At 40.1% G+C, this 23665-nt stretch overlaps 1 protein-coding gene across 1 annotated transcript in view; it reads left to right on the top strand.

Moving 5' to 3' along the window:
• Nucleotides 1-242: 242 nt before the first annotated feature.
• Nucleotides 243-23665, top strand: part of GALNT12 (polypeptide N-acetylgalactosaminyltransferase 12) — a 49551-nt gene continuing 26128 nt past the window's right edge. Inside the window, exons 1-4 of the mRNA XM_072998476.2 lie at nt 243-747; nt 8933-9102; nt 12662-12851; nt 16922-17107. Coding sequence (XP_072854577.1) covers nt 359-747; nt 8933-9102; nt 12662-12851; nt 16922-17107 — 935 coding nt within the window. The 5' untranslated portion in view covers nt 243-358. The remainder of the gene's footprint in view (nt 748-8932; nt 9103-12661; nt 12852-16921; nt 17108-23665) is intronic.

Genomic DNA, 23665 nt, shown 5'->3' with positions numbered 1-23665 from the left:
CCTTCTTCCCTGCTCGCCCCCGCTCTCTCCTTTGGCGACTCTCCGCCGGGGGCGGCATGACGAGCGGCCCCCTAAACGGCGGCCGCCTCGGCCTTTCCGCTCCCTCCTGCCCAGTCACGGCCCAAGCAAAGTTCCGAAGTGGGCAGCCCAGCAGGAGAGCCGCTTAGCTGCCTGAGCCAGGCCAGGCCAGGCGTCCCCGGCGTGACGGGGCGGGCCCTCCACTCTCACTCTCTCTCTCTCTGTGCCCGAGTGCCGTTACTGCCGCCTCGGGCGGTCCCGCCTCTCCCTTCCCGGCCGTCTCTTGCGGAGGCTGCCGGAGGGGGCCTGGGGCCAGCCCCGTCTCCGTCTAAGGTTTGGGATGCGGCGGGGCAGGCGAGGCCGCGTTCCTCGCGGAGGAGGGCCGCTCGCGGTGGCCGCGGCCTTGTTGGTGGGGCTCGGGGCGCTGGGCTTGCTGTTGCTGTGGCAACGGGGGCCTCCGGACTCGGAACCCGGCCCAAACGTTGGAGGCGCGGCGCTGCCTTCGCTCCCTCCCGAGCTTGCCCAGCGGCGCCTCGGCCGACCCGTTTACGAGAAGCCGCCGCTGGGTGCGGAGACGGAACTAGGCGAGCTGGGCCGCCCGGCGCGGCTGGAGTTGGACGAGGTGGAGCAACGCCGCCAAGAGGAGAGCATCCGGCGGCACCAGATCAACATCTACCTCAGCGACCGCATCTCGCTCCACCGCCGCCTGCCCGAGCGTCGCAACCCGCAGTAAGCAGAGAAGAGGGCGAGGGGGAAGCCCCTCTTCACCCGAGGAGACGTTTTGTTCCGAGGAAGGGGGAACGGATTGCTCCTGGGGGGAAAGAGGGACTTTTCTCGGGAGGTCCCCCCCCCCTTGTTTTGTGGGTTTAATCTTTCAGATTCCTGCCTGTTCTTCTACAGCACAGAGAGGTGGTCCCCTTGGTCTCTTGTACTGCAAAAGAAGTAAGGGTTGCCTTGGCAAGTCAAACGCTGGTACACCCACTCTATTGGGGTGCAGGTTTTTGTGGACTGTGATTGCAATCCCAGACTCGCTGGATTCTGAAGTCGGCCTTAGTGGGCGCGGTGGGACAGGTCCTCAGAGTAAACATGCACAACATTGCACTGCATTGGCCCGCTTCTTCAGGTGCACAGAGCAATCGTCCAAGGGTGTAGGTGTTTGTAAGCTTGTTTAGTAGTGAAGCTGATATTGGATAAATGGCTGGGGGATGAGATCCAGACAACTGGATTAAATTTAACTTCCTTCCACCTGATGACTTGGCACAGCGTAATGATTGGTGTATATAAATGCTTTTTGTCCTGTGGTGTACCGACTGAGGGCTTATCTGTATTCTCAGTAATGACTAATCCTATCATACCTGCAAGCCTTTTAAGATACCGAGTTTCCTCAAACATTACACACATACCTCACCAGGTTTCTTGTATGTTTTCTTCATCAAACTTTATGATACTGAAATGTCTGAAGAGCTGTCATTTCCTTATTTGTACAGAAGCTGTAAACAGAGCTTTTCCTCACCCATTTTTGTATAACTGCCTGGCACTGTGGACCTTCAGTGAGAGTTGGCCTAGCCTTGTGGCCGTTTTTGTTATGTCAGTGCAAAGAACCTGCACAGGTAGTTTTATGAATTGTGTTTGTGGGGGTGTTTTCAAAGCCAGAGTTCTTGTGCAGATGTGGGAGATGGCAATGCTAAAGATTCAGCTCTGTTTCCAGCTTCTGTACAAATAAGGAATTGACAGCTCTTCAGACATTTCAGTATCATAAAGTTTGATGAGGAAAACATACAATGGCTGGGTAGTTGCAAGAAGCTTTTCTTTAAATCAATCTGTGGTTTAAATAGAAAATTTGCATTAGTGGGAACATGTCATTGGTTTGTTTTCCACATTCTGCAGACACATGCTGTTGGGAAGCGAGGAGAGGCTTAAAGCTGCTGTTGCTGTTAAATAATGTTGGCCAAAAAGTTTGTTTGTATTAGATGTTTCTTTTCCACCTGTTAAGCATAAGATGTTCACATAAATTACATGAAAATGTAATACTTGGTGTATGAAAACACTTTCACCTGTGAAAAGAACAGTCATAGGTCATACATTTAGCTCATGGAATATTTTAACCTTGTAGAGTAGAACTAGGTATCCATTAAAAGGGGGGCACCATACAAAATAGCAACATGACCAGCTTAATGAAATGGTTAGGAGAGGAAATGCTGCCCATCATGACATCAAGGCAAAATGATCTGAATATTGCAGAGGATTAAGAGTGTGCATAGAAAGCAAATAAATAAATAAATAAATAAATAAATAAATAAATAAATAAATAAATAAATAAATAAAAAATCTGGAAGTATTTTTGTAAAGAAAATGAAAAATGTATGAAGGTCCACTTTTGGTTTTGAATAATGAGTATTCAAGCACTATAGATGGCTGTTACCTATTTAAAATGTAAATCACTGCCCCTGGAGGCTTCAATAGACAAGTCACCCTTTCCTTTCCTCCCCTGCCCCCCAAACACTTTTTGATGGGTTTGAGGGCTGAAAGAACAGACCTGGGATGCTGCATGCACAGCCATGGCCAAACCTTGTCCTTTTCCCTCTCAGTTTCCCTATTCAACCTCTCACTTGATCTTGTTCTCAGTAATAACTGAAAAAGTGTGGGTTCACACAGCTTTTTCCTATCCTTTTTAGGAAGTTTGACCTTTCATTTTAAGATGTTTTGTGTCTGAACGTTCTTATGCAGATAACTTTTTCCCCTTTCATTTCAGATCTTAAGGATCTGTGATATATGGAGTATTTTAAATTTTAAATTGAACACAAACTGTTCAATTTCTTTAACCCACTCTGAGCAGTCTATTTCTGAAACCAAGGCAGGCATTTTAAAATCATTTTGTAGAGGAATGAATTGGTTGCATTTGGTGGGACCTACTTCTAACTAAAAGTTTTTAGTGGCACACTTCTTGTTGCTTATCTCTTTACTCGCCATCAACCAGCTGTTGCCTTTGACACTTTCTTCCTGGACGTTTTTAAGGCATGCCTCCCGTAATGGATGAAGCCGGATGTAGCCATGTCAATTTTGTATGCTGTTTGTTCATTGCCTTTTAAATTTTGTTGTCCTAACCTGTGCAAGAAAGTACCATGTGCAGTACACATGGCCAGCTTTATTATGTTCAGCTTTACACACAGCAGATTATTGCTACAAAAGTTCTTAATGTTATCTAAGAGTATGACTGCACTGCGACATACTGCACAGTTGGTGTTGTAGATTTTTAAACGGGTCAGATATCAATACTTTAAGCATATTTATTGGGAAGACTTAATCCTCATTCTCCATACAACAGTAGTAACTTCTGTGTTTCCATGTAGTGAGGAGTTACACTGTTAATATTTTTTTCAGAAAGTAACCTAACTTTGAATTGATTTAACACCTTATCAACCTATTGCAACTACTTTCTTGTGAAATCGACTAGCTTTGTCGGTTTAATCTATGTCCTGGCTAGCTTTTCAGATTAGAGACAAGAAGGCAGATTCTCTCTCAAATTGATTTCGGGAGGAAAGAAAACAAACTAAGCAGTAAGCAAGGCAGCCTTAGCAGTGTGACACTTACTTGGCACAGTGCTAAACTTGACAGGCATATGGAAAAAAAGAAAAGAAAAAAGAGGAGAAAGAGGGAGAGAGAAATTTTTAATAGACAAGAGGCACTACTTGAGGGGATTATCCTACTGTAATGATATACATCACTAGACACATTTCTGTCCTTGTTATCTTAGCGTAGGACATGCCCATGTCTGCCCCTTTGCATTGGGACAATCACAAAAGTTGTGCCAGCTGAATTGGTGCAAAATAAATCACCCCTGCCAGCTTAGCAAACACACACAAATGCCCACGGAAAAAGACGGAGCTTCCATGCACTTAGTTTTACATTGTGGGGGTACTGGTTAATAATTTGATTTTAACCATGCCAATTCCAACACAAACTGGGGATAAATTGTGAAAGTAGTGGCACCTAAAATTACTTGCTGCAAAGGATCTGATTGTATCAGTGGACACGTTTGGGCTATGTAAATTGCCAATATTGCAGCATCAGTGAGTGCAGTGTAACTGTGTGCTGTGCACTTTCCACTACACAGGGATGTTTTTCATTCAATTATCCATTTGCCTATAAATGTCTACTAGCATCTCCCCACCAAAAAAACAAAAAAACAAACTAACAAAAAGCAATAACTGAGGATGATATTGGGGAGTATTTTTCCAATACCATTTTAGTGCAAGTAAATTAATAAGAAAATTCTACTTTTAAAAATTCTGCTTCACAAACTGCCATGTATCATCTCTCTGGAAGAGAGCAGTATATATAAAATAGCAACATAGGAAACATTTAGTGGGAGAGAAGTGGCAGTCAGCGAATGATATGATTGAAGTATCTGCTAGAAATCAGAGGACTGAGGAAGTGCCTTTTATATACCTTGCAACTGAATATTCTTCATATGGAGTGGAGGGGAAATCTTCTGAAGCCTGTGCATGTGGCCTTTCAAAGAACTTGCACCAAAGTGCAGCTTTATAAAAGAAGGAAGACAGTGAATATGGAATTTGGGGCTGAAAGAGATTGCCCACCTGTGATTGATGTCACAAATTAAGAAAGGAGCAGTATAGTGATTTCTGCCATCAGTGCACTTGGGGTCCTGGTAAATCTCTACATGTAGCATTCTACTGGCTAGATAATGTTCTTCTTTTAACCTAAGATGACTTAGGTTAAAAAGGGGCAGGAAAGGAGGGAGGGAGGGGACAGTGGGGAAAAGAGGAAAGTAGGTCATCACTGGGGCACACACACCCCTTAGACAAAGGTTTGTGCGGTTAAGCATGAAAAGAGAGAAGATAGAGAGAGAGAAGAGAATGGGGGGGGGAGAGTTTTGAGTCTAAAACACATTTTAAACAAAACACCTTTTAAATCAAACATCTTTTTAAACCAAACCAAACACCTTTTAAACAAAGAACATTTTAAAACCAAACATCTTTTAAAACCAAGCACATTTTAAACTCACCTATCAACACCTTTTTAAACAAAACAGAGGTCACTTAGTTTTCGATGTCTTCTGTAGGATATCACAGTGACTTCTGGCTGGAAGACAGGCAGGTGGGTGGTGAGATGGTCATCACTGGGAGGTAGAGGTCCCCTCCTTTGGGTCATCTTCTCCAGGGGTTTCCTGTCGTTGTCTCTTGGCTACAGGCTCCATTCTGGTGAAAGGTTTGTCCAATTTCACCTGCTTCGACCTGTGCTGCAGAACCTTTCTGAAATGGCTGACCACGTTGTCGTTCATCATGTCCAAAACTCTTCCTGTCATAGTCCTGTTTGGTTGGTGCTTCTCAAAGAATTCCTGGCACTTGTTCCATCTCTTGCAGATGGATCTTATCTCCTTACTAACTTGTGCTTCCTCTTCCTCAGAGGAAAGCTCCTCCGCAAGAGCCTTCTGCTGCTCTGTTTGCAGTTCTGCAAGTTTTTCTGTGGTCAACTGTTCTTTGTGGTCTTCAACCAGCTCCTCTGCATCCTCCTTGTTGACATCCAGACCCATTCCTTCACCCATAGAGATGATGTCCCTCACCACCTGTGCATCAGTCACCTCAGTGCCATTGTCTGTGGCACATTCTGGCCACAGTTTCCTCCAGGCTGAGTTAAAGGTCCAAGTTGTGACATCTTTCCAGGCCTTGTCAATGAATCTGACGCAGTGGAGGGCATTGAAATGTGTCTTCCAGAACTCTTTCAGGGTCAAGGACGTCTCCTTGGTGATATTGAAACACCTGGTGAAGAGTGCCTTTGTGTACAGCTTCTTGAAGTTTCTGATCACTTGCTGGTCCATGGGCTGCAGAAGAGGTGTTGTGTTGTGGGGGGGGGGAGGGACTTGACCCTGATGAAATCCTCACCAGTATCATCCACCACGGATGGGGTTGTGCCAGGGCATTGTCCATCAGAAGAAGGCACCTCTCAGGAGGCTAGTTGTCCAAAAGATATTTCTTCACAGTGCGTGCAAAGACTTCATAGAGCCATTCCAGAAACAGCTGTCTTGTCATCCAAGCTCTTGTGTTGACCCTCCACATGACAGGCGGTGTGGCCTTGTTAACTTTCTCTTGGTGGAACTGACAAGGAGTCTGGGAGTGGTACACCAGCAGAGGCTTGACCTTCAGATTGCTGGTGGCATTGGCACACAGCAAATGGGTTAATCTGTCTTTCAAGGGTTTGTGGCCTGGCATTTTCTGTTCCTCCTGAGTGATGAAGGTTCTCCTGGGCATCTTCTTCCAGAAAAGTCCTGTCTCATCACAGTTGAAGACTTGCTGTGGGATGTAGTCTTCTTCATTGATGAATTTGGCAAAGTCCAACTTGAAGGCTTCTGCAGCAGCATTGTCATAACTTGCAGCCTCCCCATGTCTTATCACTTTGTGGATGCCACTTCTCTTTTGGAAATTTTGAAACCACCCCCTGCTGGCTTTGGATTCTTCTTGCAGTGCACTTCCAGAGGGGTTTCTTTCCATTAAATCACTGTGCAGCTTCTTAGCTTTTTCACAAATCATGGCTTCACTGACAGCCCTTTTAGCTGTTTCTTATTCATCCACACCAGTAAAAGTTTTTCCACCTCTTCAATCAGGGGTGACCTATTCTTTGTTATGATTGGGACTCCTTTTGCCACATCAATTTCTTCAAAGAAAACTTTCTTCTTTAATATGGTGGAGATGGTTGACTTTGGCATCTTGTATTCAGAGGCCAGTTCAGTCACTCATGCCATGTTCATGCTTTTTAATAATGTCCTTTTTCATTTCAATGGAGATGATCTTCTTCTTCCCTTTGCTCTGCTCTTTCTTTGGAGCCATGAGTACTGTTCAGCACACCACAGTACACAAACTCTAGGAGACACAGAATCCAGCAACCATTATTCCAGCAAACAGCCCCCGTCAGCACAAAAAGAGGAGAGAGCAAGAGAGAGAGAGAGAGAGAGAGAGAGAGAGAGAGAGCGAAGACAATTGGGGGGGGGGGAGAGACTTGAGTCCAAACCACATTTTACACCATTCCAGCAACCAGAGCCCTTCAAAGAAAATTTTCTGATTTTAAAACAAAAAGACTTTGGAGTCTAAACCACATTTTACATAAACCATTCTAGCAACCAGAGCCCTTCAGAGAAATTTTTTCTGATTTTAAAACAAAAAGACTTTGGAGCCTAAACCACATTTTACATGCACCATTCTAGCAACCAGAGCCCTTCAGAGAATTTTTTTCTGATTTTAAAACAAAAAGACTTTGGAGCCTAAACCACATTTTACATGCACCATTCTAGCAACCAGAGCCCTTCAGAGAAATTTTTCTGATTTTTAAAACGACTTTGGAGTCTAAACCACATTTTATGCCATTCCAGCAACCAGAGCTCTTCAGAGAAAGGTTTCTGATTTTAAAACAAAAAGACTTGAGAGTCACATTTGAAACCCACACATTTTAAAACAAAAGAGAGGTCACAGTACACAAACCCTAGGAGCCACAGAATGCATAAATAAATAAATAAATAAATAAATAAATAAATAAATAAATAAATAAATAAATAAATAAATAAATAAATAAATAAATAAATAAATAAATAAATAAATAAATAAATAAATAAATAAATAAATCCAGCAACCATTATTCCAGCAAACAGACCTGTCAGTCTAATTTTACATTTTAAAATTACAGTCTAATTTTCACATTTAATTTTAATTTAATATTAGTCTAATTTTCACATTTTAAAACCACACTGCAAGACTCATCAGAGCACAGAAACATAACCCCTCCACCTAACCCAAACCCACACTGCAAAAACCCTGTACAGTAAATACAGTACTCATCCAGAACAGACAGTCTCTCTATGCACAAATGCGCAAAATACTTCAAAGTTGTTTTAAAATATAAAAGTCTTACAGCTATGAAAAATACTGTAGGTGTGAATACTTAAATAGAAATGTGAGCTTTTTGCTATAAAAAATGTAGACAAGAACTTTAATCATATCTGAATCCAAAAGTAAAAAAGCTTACTAGCCTAAAAAGGCAAATATAAAAACAAAAGACAGAGACTACATCTCAAAAAGCCAGGTCAAAGAGTGGCTCGCAGACTGCGAGTTCTGGAGAGACAGGAAGGGAGTGCAGAGCCCACGGCAACAGCAGAAGGTGAGTGGACAGTCCGACCCCAAGGGGCTGGACCCTCGTTATGTCCACCTGTGCGGGGGGTATTTGTACAATATATGAATACAAATACCCCTATCTCTAGAAGTGGTAGTACAAAAGGGTTAATTAATGATTAAGTCAGTCTGATGTGTTTCTCACCAGGAACTCGTTAACAATTAAATAACTTATTTTTTTCCTACTAGATTTTCCATCTTTGGCAAATACTGTTCCTTGAGTAAAAACAGAATAAAATACAGTACAGTATTCAGATATAGAACATATGTCAATCTTAGCCACAAGAATATTGTGTGGTATTCAAAGTAACGTTATAAACCAATTATGTATCTAAACTCTCTAAATATCTGCCATCTCCCCAGTCATGTTTCATTGTGCTTTTTGAAAAGAGATTTACATGTGACAAGTAACTCTAGAATAGGGATGGAATGTGTAAGTACTATAGTGTGCTGGCATTCAGATATACATTTCAGGGCATGTTTGGATGAACTTCTTAATCATTTATGAATTGCTAAGCATATGTAAACTGAAATATATTTCTTTCACTGATTTGTGGATTCACTGGTTTATGAATGTGCATGATGAAAGTTCAGGATAAACTTCTTGTTACAGAATCTAACATTTGCACGTAATTCATGCTTTCCTTACTCACTTCATTTTTGCAGCAGCTACATGAAGTTGGGCACAGTATTAAAATGCCTAATTTCACAATTGTTTGTGTCTATTTTTCTTATAGATGTAGGGAGAAGAAATATGACTATTATAACTTGCCAAAAACTTCTGTAATAATAGCCTTTTATAATGAAGCTTGGTCAACACTTCTGAGAACAGTTCATAGTGTTCTCGAGACATCTCCTGATATCCTTCTAGAAGAAGTCATCCTTGTAGATGATTACAGCGATAAAGGTAAACTAATTGGGATGTCTTCACAAAGCATGTTGTTGGCACAGAATTTCTTGTTAAAGTTATAGGACTAGTGATAGCCGTACCACATGACAGGAAAATACTCACCTATTTAGAGATAATTTGTATATCTTGGAATGACGACTGCAGCAGAGTAGGAATATATATTGTTAGAAAAGCAACATAAATGCATTTCAGTGTTCCAAAAGTGCTCTGTGTTGTAGTTTTTGTATAGCGTCCCTCCAAACTGTGCTCTTAGTGACACAGTTCTTTGCTAATTAGCCTGATGCTGACTGGATATAGGGCCTATTATGTAGTTAAACTCAGTTTATATAATTTTCTAAATTAGTTGACTTAATTTTAGGTAGCAGGTAGTCTGCCCTATTTGCTCAAATCTCAAGAGATTAGAACTTTCATATGAGAGATTGGTCTGGAGAGGCATATTGGAACTTTTAAAACTTTTGACTTAACTACCTTGAGTGTTTTTAATTAATTAATTAATTAATTAATTAATTAATTAATTAATTAATTAATTAATTAATTAATTAATTAATTAATTAATTAATTAATTAATTAATTAATTAATTAATTAATTACATAATTAATATGCCGCCCACACTACCCAAAGGTCTCTGGGTGGTTTACAACATTTAAAATACAATAAAAATACAGAACAATTAAAATACAATTAAAATATATATAAAAATTGTCATCGGACCCACAGCTAATATTATTTCAATTAATTAATTTTTGTTACTGATTCTCTAGCTAGAAATTGGCATTAATTGTTCCGTCAGCTTGAATGGATGGATATATTTTTATTCATTGCTATTCTTATTTTTAGAAATTTTCTAAAGTGTTTTTAAGTCCATGTGTGGTGGAAGGGCAGAATAGAACTTTAAATAAATGTATAAATACAGACCCCATGGAGAAAGGCTTGTGACCTGTTCAAAACAACTGTGAAAAGTATATCTCAAATCTATTGCACAGCATCGCATATAAATCTGATTGTCATAGAAGTCCAGAATGTTACACATTAAAACTTTTTATTCATCAAAATAATTAAGGAAATTGCCCTCATCATATGATACCTGATTAAGCAATAAATGCTAGCTTTCTGTCAGCAAAAATGGAACATGAAAAATTATCAATGCACCATACTAAATAATTTAAACCCAGTATCAGAAATGTACTGTTACATACATTTAAAACATAAAACAGAGAACAAAGGGATTATAGCATTGGATTTTAAGTTATTTGCCTGATTCTTTTCCATGTAGCCACAAGTAAAAAAATAAAATGGGGGTGAGATTTTGAATAGAGGCCTTTTAAGAACCGAATATTTTTATTCAAAATTTTGTTTGATAAATAGACTGATAGCTGTTAGATTATTTCACCATGTAGAAACTAAATTAAGAAATATGTTGTTATTATTGTATCCACTTGTGACTGCAATTTTTGAGCTAAGAAGTTTTAAATTTTTCAGTGTTTGTGACTAAAACATAGTAACAGTAACCAGGTCTCTATGTTTCTATCTACTATCATAATAGCAATATTCACAAAATATACAGTACATGTAATCTGAATCTATGTGTTTAGGTGGCTCTTTTCTCTGCTATGTATTTTATTTATCTGTATATTTACCCACATATCCAGTGTGGTGTAGTGGATAGAGTGATGGACTGGAACTCAGGAAACCAGGGTTCAAATCCCTGCTGAACCATGGAAACTTACTGGGGGAGTGGAACTGGGAAGACCACTCTTTAAATATCTCACTTACCTTGAAAGCCCTATGAGTCACCATAACTCAGTTCTGACTTGATGGAACAGAATAAAACAACACGTTTACCCTCCCTCTCAATACAAATGTCCGAAAGTGAACCATAAAACAGCTAATGTGTGTGTGTGTGTGTGTGTGTGTGTGTGTGTGTGTGTGTGTGTGTGTGTGTGTGTGTGTGTGTGTGTGTTTGTTTATTTATTTATTTATTTATTTATTTATTTATACCCCACCTATCTAGTCATTTTGACCACTCTAGGCGGTGAATAATAACATTTATGAAAGGCAAATATCCACTAGGAGCTATTTAAAGCACGTAGATTTTATCTAATTGGTATCCGTTTGCTGATGAACAATTGTTTGAACTAGTGGAGGTTTCCCCTAACAGAAAGGGAAAGAAAGTGATTTACAACAGTTCTTCCTTCCTCCTGGAGCCCTCAATCGCTGTCTCCTCTCCTGCTCCAAAGGGCCAACCAAAGGGTCCGAATCAGATTAGGGGGTTGCAATGGGAGAAAATCACTGGAAATAATCTCTGTTCATATTCTGCTGTTTGGGAAGCTTCCACTGGATCAAAGAGCCTTCTGTCTCTGGAGGGATGCCATTTGGATAAAAACCAATAAATAGCAGAAACCAGTAAAATAGACTATGTTTTTATACACACACACATACATAGACATTATTGCTTTATAGCCAATCCGGCTGTACACAAGAGCACAAATTAAACCTGTCTTTCAAATTGTATTTTAAATCTAATGTAAATGCATATAAACAAGCATAAAAAGCATACATTAATGCAATAATAGTAATAAAATGATAAAATAAGCATTATCAAAAGAAAAATTACAAGATGTGAAATTAACTTGAAGAACTTGTGAAGCAGGCAATAAGTTCCATCTTTCCATGGCTCGTTTAGCAAATTTAGCAGTCCTAAAGGATATATAGCAATAACAGAGCTTGAAGTGCTGAAACATACAGAAAACAATGGAATTTGGGTCTACCTGCATGTTTTAGTAAATGGAATCTCCACTCCATTATCAGAAGTGAAGCAGCAAGTAGCCAAGACAATTTTTTTTTTAGTTGTGGCATCAGGTATCTGGAATCACCTTGCAGGCTGGCCCAAGCTTGTCTACTATGGGAAGTGCAATTCTGTTGCCCACCCCCCCAATCCATCACACTCCTTCTCCACATACAGTCATCAAGGAGATGCAGATGCCAGGATAGGAGATGCAGATGCCAGGATAGATGGGTCAGCAACAACAGTGCAAACAGGAATCAACAGTGCCAAAGTTTTTATTTATCTTTTTTCTTTCTTTTTCTTTCCTTTAATATGTTTATTGTTGTTTTTGTTCCAATGCCTGCTGTGAGTCTGGCTTGACAAGGGCTTCATATTTCCCCTGCCCCAGATCCAACCTGGTGTCCGTTAACCTATTCAACCCAGAGTTCATTTGTGGTGCCAACTCCATTTTTGTCACTCTTCCACCATCTGCTTGCCTTCAGAGCCAGGTGTTTAAGTTAAAAAGCTGGCCTCTGGTGGAGCTGCCCTATTTCTGACTCTAATGGTATATACGTATAGGGGGAAAACAACTGGCTCTTCCTTTGAGATTACTGCACGTGCAGGCTAGCCCTGGGCTCTCACAAGAGGGATCTGCAAAACTTTGTCATTGTGAACTTTCTGATGAGTGTGGAACTTAGTCTCTGTCATGGAATTGATGCCAACGCTTTTGCTAAAAGTGAGCGTGCTCTCAGCTCTTCATGTAACATCAATTTCTTATCTCTTTGTAACAGTACACTTAAAAGAGGCTTTAGAAAACTATGTGGCAGACCTGCGCAAGGTACGACTCATCAGGGCAAATAAGAGAGAAGGCCTGGTTCGAGCAAGATTGTTGGGAGCTTCTGTTGCAAAAGGAGATGTTCTAACGTTTCTTGATTGCCACTGTGAGTGTCATGAAGAATGGCTTGAACCATTATTAGAAAGGTAATTTTCAGACAAATATTTTATACATATATTCAGAACTGACAGGCATTTGGCATCTGTTGTGGGGGTTTTTCCCCAGCAGTTGCAACCAGAATGTTTGCTATGTACCGTAGAGTCTTTTCTTTCTTATTCCTTCAAAGATGATTTTAACAAGATGGAGATTATGAATCATGACACGTCTTTTCATTAGGCTTTCTTGTACCAATTTTATCTTATTTAAATTTTTTTTAAATTACAGCAACAACCATTTGTTGTTTAGAAAATATATAATAATGAGAGATGCCAGGATGAGTGTTAGAATGGTGGAGAAGAAAAAGGAAGAGGACATGACCAAAAAGGGAAAATCGGGAGACAGTTACAGATCAAATTGCTAAATAAAATCAAAATCTGAGCTTTCTTGAGAAGCTGTAGCTCCTACATGTACAATATACGTACAGTGTTTTGTCCTTGTATCCTACATATGAATATTTGTAGTGTATATAGAAGTTTGGGTATCCAAGACAATGAGGACTGGTCATAATGGCACCTAGTCCACCGGACAAAGCAAGTTCAGAAAGCCAGTTTCCTCTCCTCTTCCCAAAATACGCTTTGCACATGTACCTAGATGCATTGAGATTCATGGTAACAGAGTTATGACACCTGACGTAGTCAGCTGGATTCATTTTCTTTTAATAGAATGATGATATATGAATTTTGTGTTTAGCAGAGAGATTGGTGATGGAAGGTCAGTTGTAGAAGGGGCAGAAAAATGAAGTGAAGGAACAGGAATGGATGTATGATCTGAAAATGCAAAGTTCACAAAATGTTTTAACAGTCCAAAGTACTCAGTAATTTACTGTCCAAAACAGTAAAAGCAGAGTTGAAACGGGTTAAGTAAGCAAAGAGGCTCCAAAAGAAGGAGATTGAAAAATAAATCCTGTGTTTTCACATGGTTCCCATAAATAGCTCTGGCTGTGCATTGGGTACATGGCAGTGAAAAGTGATTGTTCAAAAACATTATTAAATGGAGATGGAATTTTAGGCAGCTTATATATGTATACACTGAAAGCAGCATGACAGTGTGAAAAAAAGTATTCTTAAAGCATTTAAAATGTAATATGTTGTGGGAGTAATTTAGAAAAGAATGTCTTAACATCAGATTTGTTTAATTACGTACTTATTTCAGTTTCAGCTGTGGAATGCTGTTAGTACTTTAGGTGAATAGTTAGGGTGACCTGGTGTACCGTGGTTACTTCTCTACAAAATCAGTTTTTAAATCATCAAAGACATCTGTATCATTTTTAGAAATAGGCCCAAACTACTGGTTCAGCAGTTCATGGTGATTTGTCAGCTGAACAGGTTTTTGGTTCTTCAAAACCCACCTCCTCCAGGGGGCACCCATTCGGAGTTAGTGGCCTAGCTTTCCTGCTCCACCGCTTCTGGGCCCTCCCTCTCAGTGGAGAGGAGATGGGGCTTTGAAGTGCCTAACACCTGTTTGGCTGATAAATGAAATGGCATGAACCGCTGAACTGACAGTTTGTGCTCAACTCTAATCATTTCTAACAAATTGTTAAGTGAAGCATGTTGTGCATATTTCATCAGAACTCACCGTATCCAGTGGGACCTCAAAGACTATATATATTTAATTTCCCACAAAACCTTATTCCACAATGAATGTGTTTTTTTTAACAGTGTTAATAAACCACTGGATGGCAGTGTGGTGCAAGATTTAATCTGAAAATATGATATTTCTTTTCCTCATATTTTGCCATTTTCTGTGTCTATAGTATTCACGATTCAAATTCCCCCATCTGGGGGAATGACTAAATCCAGTAATTAGTTCAATCTGGAATGGAATGGTTCCATAGAATCAATAGAAGAAATCAACACATGCACAAGAGTTGTAAATTCAGTGTTATCTACTCTAGTTGGGGCTAACACTTGTATTTAGCCCATGAGAAATATGTAAATGTGAGAGCCGGTAGCCCATGGACCTGTCACAGCAGCATCCATTATCTATTAATACTAATGCAAATTAGCTATTCTAAGACACTGCTACGTATTAGCACATACCATTACAATTACACACATTGCTGTCCAGACTTCAAGCTACTGCGTCACTGCAAGTCTCACTCAAATAAATGGTGTGCTTCCTGTGGCAAAAAGTTGGAGAACTGCAGTTTTTATTTTGAAAGGTGAGAGGTGTCTTTTTTTAAATGGCAAGTAAGACCCAGAAGAAAAATTGAAATTAGTAATGGGGTGGGTCAGTTGTCAGGTGTCAAAATACTGTGAAGTGGAATGCCAGGCCACTTCATCTTCAAGAGGTGGTGTTGTCATGCACATTGAGGAGCAGGGTGGTTGCTGCTTGTAAGTGGCTGGTGGAGGAGGGTGAACGCATCCTTGGACAGGGGTGGCTGCAGGTTTTTGTCTTCTAAGCTGCACGGTTATCATATCCGTGAATAACTCATTCCTACTGTACTAGTTCTCTTGCTGTCCTTTCCTTGCCTTTTCTGACTTCTTCTCTCTTGTCCTTTCCCTCCTTCCTTTTCTCTTTTAGCTGTTTGGCAACCAGCCTGCAGCTTGCCTGAACTGTGACCATTTTCACTGACAGACCCAGTCAGGAAATATTGGTCACTGAGCCCTTAAGCTGCTTGGACTAGAGAGTGAGTAAAATGCATCCCATGTGCTTTGGAATGGTGAGGGTGGTGGGTGTTCTGCTGTCCTTCAGCTTTATTATCTGCTTCAGCATGTCTGTTATGCTAAACCTCTGTCACTTTTATTTGAAGATGATTACCCAAGGAAAAAGTGCAGTGTGGTAACAGTTGTGTTTTGTTCTTTTGATTCCTTGCGTCTTTTCCCTAAATATTTCTTCTGCTACTGAGGGGATTGCCCTGAGCCCTAGTATTGTGGCTTTAAGTTTCTTAAAGAAATCTATAAACATTATGGTACAAGTAACTATATATCATTCTCTTTGACCCAGTTTGATGTTGCACTAGATAGGTGGGAAGGAATTAGTGAATAATACTAAGAGTCTCTATAGATTATTTCCTCATTTATACTACCTATTGTGCACAGAATCAAATGGATAAAAGAGGCTACTCTTCGCTTCCCTTGTTGTGGCTAGTTGGAAGACTATTAGTACTGAGGGGTCCCTGAAGGACTGACCAATGTTAATCAATCCATTATTATCCAGACTTACTACTGACTTCATTAGGATTCTGCGTCTAGTGCCATTTAAACACTTGCATTTCATTGGGTTTGAACCAGGTGCTCAAACTGTGGAATTAGTTCTCTCGCCCTGGATGAAATGTGAAATGTTTACAGGAGTTGGGGGGTAGGGGTTGATGGAGCTTCGCCTGTAGCAAACTGCTAATGTTGGAAAACAAATAGCAGGTGAGTTGTATTTTCTAGAAACAATAAGTAATCATAAAGAGAGCTGTGCATTGCTGAACTTATGGCAATTTAGCAGATGCATCTTAGTTTTTGTCATCAGAAAACTTGGGGTGTGGGTTCAAACCTGTTTCATATATTATAACAGCAACATATTGGGGTATTAAGGTAAACTTTAGAAAAGTATTGAGAATTTTGAACCTACAATAATAGCTATCTTTTGTCATAAATAAAAAAAATCTTTATTGTATACTCCAAGTGAGTTTAATCTTGGATGAAAAAGTGTTTCACTATTAATTTTAAAATAAAACAGTATTTTATAGTTTTTTTACATCTTGTCCCCAATTTTGTATTGATTCATTGAATTAAAATGTTCCAAAAGAGACAGTGAGGAAACATTTTCCCAATGAATTGTGTCACTGCCTTCCATCTGCATTTATATGTCTGGGACACTGTGGGGAAAAGAATGAATTAAAAGTGCAATGAGGTGTGGACTGAGTGACAGCAGGTGATTTAAAAAAAAGTAGAGTTAAGTCAATAAACAACATTTTTAGTGGCAAATCTCTTACAGTACAATAGAAAACATTAAATTTCTTTAAATACAAAAAGGATATCTTTTTTCTGCTCTGATTTTTTCTGTAATGCCTTTTGATACTTGTTGCTACTGCCAGCATTCAAATAATATTCAATTGTAAACTTAGAATTAAAGAAGAGCCATCAGCTGTTGTCTGTCCTATAATTGATGTGATTGACTGGAACACCTTTGAATATTTGGGAAACGCTGGGGAACCCCAACTTGGTGGCTTTGACTGGAGACTGGTCTTTACTTGGCATGTCGTGCCACAGAGGGAGCAAATAAGGAGGAAATCTAAGACTGATGTTATCAGGTAAGGCTCTTTTGAAAGCATTAATTAATTAATGTTATTTATAGCTCAACTTTCTGTGACAATGTCTTTGATTCCTACATTTACATGAAATATCTTTGAATGTGAGTAGCCTTCTGGGATAAATAGTAATTGGAAACAACCAATCAACAATGACATAATTGTTATAGCTATAACATGGAACATGAATTTCTCAATTGTCGTGCTACACTATAAATTCCACTTTTAAAATTTAGATCGGTACCCCTTTTTCCTTTTATAACAAGCTAGTGGCTGTGGGGGTCAGAAGCAATTTTTAAAATTAATCAGAAACTAAAGACAATGAACCAGTCTTCAGTTCATAAGACCATGGAAAATGGAATATTGGTTGTCAGTGAGTCATCATTTGGAACCCATCTGGAATGGGCTTTATACAGTCATCTTCACTAAACATCAAACTGTTATCTCCAAATTGCCCTTTAACAGGTGGAACCAACTCAGAAATGGCAATTCTTTTGTGTGAGACTACAGTCTTAAAATACTTCAAGCCTTTACATTTAAAGTAGTGTTATTCCTTACCAGTTACAAAGAAAAACTCCTCTAGATATCAGTAATCAAACAAAATGCTTCATTTTTTATGTTAGTTTCAGTGTCACTTTTGTATAAGCAGCAAAGAGGTAGCACTTCTGGCTACAGTTAGGAATTTCAGGCATGTCTTTGGAGGACAAAAGAAAGGTTGTTTATAACTGACACAATTAAAATGAAGGAAATATGAAAGTGGAAAAAAAGAGAGAGAGAAGAGTTCTATTTTGTGTTCTCTTCAAATTTATTTAACCTAAGTCTGGCCTTTTCTTCTCCTTGACCTAGTATAGCATCATCCCATGTTTTGTATGCTGTGTTCTGATCTCTTTAGGAGGATACAACTGAGTGTCTTTTCTTGCTTCCTCTCTCTCCGCCTTAAAAACAGTTTGTAGATGGGTGGTGTGGTTTTGTTTCCTAGCTGCTCTTTGCCTCCTTTGATATGCTTCTGCTCGTGCTGTATAATACCGCTATTTAGTTTCTGTAACTAGGCCTCTAAGAGGCAGGTTGAAGATTGTCTTCTTGCTTGAAGAGGTATGTTAGGACACTTATCCATAAGCAGATTTTCTCATAAGTAAGCATCCTAGTCTGCAAGTGGCAAGCTTGTTAAGTAGCAGATGTCACTTGCCATGTTATGTCCAGACATTTCCAGGAAAACAGAAGGGGGAGGTGACTATCCCTCCAGCAACAATATATGGGGGTTCAGCTACCTGACATGGTAAGCACTGTGTCACACCACTAGCACATTTGAATTTGTTTGAGATTGAGAAATATATTGTGAAAAACTGGTTAAGCCCACAGAACTATACCTGTGAACAATTCTAATTGAGGTTTGAATCTCATTTTAATGTTTCTGAGGTGAAATTTTATCCCCAAAAGGAGTACAGTGGTGCCTCACTTAACGACGTTAATTCGTTCCAGCGAAATCGCTGTAGAGCGAAAACGTCGTAAAGCGAAATAAAAAAGCCCATTGAAACACATTGAAAACTGTTCAATGTATTCCAAAGGGCTGAAAAATTCGCCATCCAGCGAAGATCCTCCATAGGGGCGATCATTTTCGGTGCCTGTAGAGCGAGGAATCCACCCCAAAACACAGCATGGAGCCATTTTGAGCACCCGGTGGCCATTTTGAAAACCCGACGATCAGCTGTTTTGATCGTGGTAATGCGAAGAATCGGTTCCTGAAGCAGGGAATCGATCTTTGCAAAGTGAAAAAACCCCATTTAAAACATCGTTTCGCGATCACAATTGCAATTGCAAAAACATCGTCGTGAAGCAGATTCATCGTTATACGGAGTAATTGTTAAGCGGGCACGACTGTATGTTTTGTCAGAATGGTGGATCAGTGATTACAATTACTGCTACTAGATTTTGTTCTGTTAAAAGTTCCTTGCAGGTGGTAGGCTTTGATTTTTCCCCCCAGCGTTTCTTCTTTCTATTTTTTTTTTTTAGTGTGTTGTTCTGTATTGCCAAGTCGGAACTGACTTATAGTGACCATAATAGGGCTCTCAAGGTAAGTGAGATATTTAAGGGGTAGGTTTACCAGTTCTACACCCCCAATGAGTTGAGCAGGGATTCAGACCCAGGGCTCCTAAGTCTTAGTCTGTCATCCTTATTTGTTTTATTTGTTTGTTTGTTTGTTTGTTTGTTTATATGACATGGTCTGCTCTGGGTGGCTCACAACACACAAGATAAAAACAATTCAAAATATATATTAACAGTTTTTCAACAATATACAAGACAACAATAGTTCAAGATGGGATGAAAAGGGAAGTTAAGTAGTGCCTGGAGGGAAGGCCTGTCTGAACAACCAGGTCTTAAGTTGGTTTCTGAAAATACCCAGTGAAGGGACCAAGCGAATCTCGGAGGGGAGTTTGTTCCAGAGAGAATTCTATCCACTACACCAGCGGTCCCCAACCTTTTAAAGTCCACAGACCAGTTGGGGAAGGCGGGATGGCTTCCTCCTTGATCTGTGCACTCAAATGTGACTTCGGAGGGAAACCAACCTTTGCCAATCTCATTCCCCCCTTTTGTCATCTTTGTTGCTTCAGATATTGCTTCTCCTAGCGTCCTTCCCTCCCCCCCCCCCGGTTTGGAGAGGCTGGAACTGAGGGTTCCCAGTCAGTTTCAGGAGCTTGTCTGATACCCAACCAGTTCTCGCCATGACGAAACGCCACTTCCACTGTCCCATTGCTCTTAAAGCACTCTCTGGGTGGTTTACAATTTAATTATTCAGGTTACACATTGTAGGATAAATGACTGAAAAGTGTGATTTATTTGAGTTCTTTTGGAAATAAAGATTTATATTCAACACTAATGTGAAAATCAGTGTGCATCAATAACTTAGAGTTTTTCTGTTCCAATAGATATAAATTAATGGAGTTAAATCACCTAGAATTAATGATATTATACTTTTACTGCAAAAATGGCACAATATTTCAAAGTTTCGAAGAATATCTTTAATTAATCAGTTTATACTTCGGACCTTTCTGTTTCTGCTTCAGAATCTTCTGTTTTGCTCTACTGAATGTATTTCAAAAATTGCAGAAGCCAATATAAATGTTTTGTTCCAGTGGGGGAAAACTGCAGTTAATATTCAAACAAAGTATAGATCCAAAAAACATAGGACACTGATAATTACACATTTTAAATATTATGTGGTAGAACACGTACAAGCTTTATATCACTGGATTATTTATTAAGAAAATCTTATTGTGCTAAATAACGAGCAAATAAATAGTTCAGAAGAAAAACTGGAATTCTAAGACTGCCTTGAAATTCTGCAATCAACATTTAAAAAGCTTAGACCTAAGCCATCTCCACAAGGTTCATTTTACATGTACAGTGGTGCAACGACTTACTTAATTTGTTCCGGAACTCCGGTCGTAACTCGAAATGGTTGTAAGACAAAGCACCATTTCCCATTGAAATGCAATTAATCCACTCCATCCAAAGGAAAAAATCACGAAAAAAAAATCAGTGCAAGACCCATCGGAAAGGCGATTAATCCGTTCTGGCTGGGGGGGGGGGAGAAAAGCAAGCAAAGCATGCCAGACCCATTGGAAATGCAAAAAAGCAAAGCAAAAAGGAAGCGAAGCATGCAAGACCCATCTGAAATGCAAAAAAGCAAAGCAGAAAGCAAGCGAAGCTTGCAAGACCCATTGGAAATGCAAAAAAGCAAAGCAGAAAGCAAGCAAACCCCCCAGATCCATCAGAAATGGGGGGAACCCTAAAGCAAGCAAATCCCCCCAAACCCATCGGAAATGGGGGGTGGGACCAAAAAGCAAGGAAACCCCCTAAGACCCATCGGAAATGGGAAAAAACCCCCAAAAAGCAAACAAATCCCCCAAGACCCATCAGAAATGGGGGAAAAATTCCAAAAAAAACAAATATCCCCCCAGACCCATCACAGCACAGAAACATAAACCCCCCAGCCCAAAACCACGCTGGAAAACCCACCCTGAACAGTTTTTAGAAAGCAGCACCTTACCTTACCAGGCAGTTCGAAGCTTCCTCCAATCACACTCACTCTAACCGTTGGGGCGAAAGAGCTACAAAGAAGCAGCCTCTTCGCCTACCAACAGTTAACAATTTGAATTTCCCACCTTTTCCCCTGCCTTTTTCTGTTTGTAACTGGAAGCTCCCGCCACAGGTTGAAGCAAAATTTTGCAGCTGGAGCTGGTCGCGACTCGAAATGGTCGTAAGTCAGGACATTCGTAAGTTGAGGTACCTGTATAGAGGATACCGGTATGATGCCATTTAGGAATAAACTTGTTGGGCAAGATTAAAAGATATTGTTTAAAATATTAGAATAGTTCCTTGTTTTGTCAATAGGCCAAAATCCTGTTGCTTAGCATGAGCCAAATTGTAACTTTCAGTCCATTCCTCCCATGTGTCAAGCCAGCATATGTGTATGCCTGCCAGAATTGAGGCACAAACTATTTGTTGACTGGGGAGGAAGAGAGTAAATATTATGACTATCTTGGTCACCCTGTATGATGACCTTTACCGGGAGAGAGACAGGTGGAGTATGACCCTGTTGATACTCCTGGACCTCTCAGTGGCTTTCGACACCTTCGACCATTATGTCCTCCTGGATAGGCTGGCTGGGTTGGGAGTTGGGGGCACTGTTTTACGGTGGTTCCGCTCCTTCCTGGCTGACCATGTCCAGAGGGTGGACGTTGCTCTGCCCCATGGCACTTATGTCATGAGGTTCCTCAGGGCTCGATACTGTCCCCCATGCTGTTTAACATCTACATGCAATCGCTGGGAGAGGTCATCAGGAGGTTTGGGCTGAGGAGTCAGCAATATGCTGATGACACTCAGCTCTACCTTTCATTTTCCACCAATCCAGGTGAAGCGGTTTCTGCGCTGAACTCGTGTCTGGACCTGATAATGGACTGGATGAGGGTTAATAAATTGAAACTCAATCCAGACAAGACAGAAGAGCTGTTAGTGGGTGCTTCGCCGGACAGGCTGGAGGGCCATTTCCCTGCCCTGAATCGGGTTATATTCCCCCTAAGGGACAGGGTTCGCAGCCTGGGGGTGCTCCTGGACCCCAGTCTAACTCTGGAAGCCCAGGTAGACTCAGTGGCCAGGGGCGCCTTCCTTCAGCTGCGGAAATTGTACAAGCTACGACCCTACCTGGATGAGCGGAGTCTCGTGACAGTTACACACGCACTGGTAACATCTCATATAGATTATTGCAATGCGCTCTACGTGGGGCTGCCTTTGAAGACGGTCCGGCGACTGCAACTGGTCCAGAATCGAGTTGTGCGGCTGGTGAGTGGTGGGGCCACTAGAGAACACATCAAGCCGATTCTGTTTAAGTTACATTGGTTACCAGTTGCTGCCCGGGCCCAATTCAAAATGCTTATTTTGACATATAAAGCCCTAAACCGCTTGGGCCCTGGATACCTGAAGGACTGCCTCCTTCCATATGAGCCTGTCAGGTAGTTAAGATCTAGCCAGGGGGCCCTTTTGAAAGAGCCATCCCTCAAGGAGGTAAGAGGGATGGCTTGTAGACAAAGGGCCTTTTCGGCAGCTGCCCCCAGACTATGGAATGCCCTCCTGACTGAAATTCGTCTGGCGCTGATGTTGATGACATTTCGGCGCCAGGTCAAAACCTTCCTGTTCCAGAAGGCTTTTAATTGAAATAACATCAACTGTGGGTCCTGATGGCAATTTTAATTGTATTTTAATCATTTTATCTTTTATTGTATTTTAATTGAATTTTAATTGTTGTAAGCTGCCCAGAGACCTTTGGGTAGAGTGGGCGGCATATAAGTTAAATAAATAAATAAATAATAAATAAAAACTAGAATTTTGGAATAATTTTGAGAACTTCTAATTTCAATATCTTTTAAATGTCCCCTAATGTCCCCTAACTGGATTTTTAAAGGTGGGAAATTATTAATTGTATAATTGAAAATAAACATGAATAAATCACATGTCAATGCAATATTTAACTGTCTCAAATGGTGCTGTATGAGGCACTTCAACATTAAAATTATGAGTAACAATTTTTAATTGTTATGAAAATATTTCTAAGACTATTCTTGGAATGTAGGCATGAAGTTATCACTATGCATTAATGTAGCTTGAGATACATACAATATCACTATAAGATGACACCTTATATTATCGAGATTAAATATCAAGATTTGTCCAGTTGGACACGACTGGACAAATTGTCAAGGGGAACCTTTACCTTTACCTTTTTAAATGCCCCTTTTAAATCTTCTTCACATTTTTGGAGATGCAACTATGAAAAAGCAAATTTAACGTCTGTATGATGGACATACCATAGAATTCACTTGGCACTGAGTATTGGAGAAGATTTCAATGTATAGATGATATATGAGTGCCATACAATCCAGCAGTAAGACTTTTAAGATGTGAGAACAACTTGTGGATGAAAGTTTACATTTAGTGTCAACACCTATTATAATTACATGACTTTGGAAAAACCTTCTACTACCATGTTCTGAGAAATTACATGGT

The sequence above is a fragment of the Pogona vitticeps genome, chromosome 4 (genome assembly GCF_051106095.1).
Source record: "Pogona vitticeps strain Pit_001003342236 chromosome 4, PviZW2.1, whole genome shotgun sequence".
In the NCBI taxonomy this organism is placed as follows: Eukaryota; Metazoa; Chordata; class Lepidosauria; order Squamata; family Agamidae; genus Pogona; species Pogona vitticeps.
The sequence above is the reverse complement of the archived record's forward strand: the minus strand, read 5'-3'. Positions and strand labels throughout refer to the sequence as shown.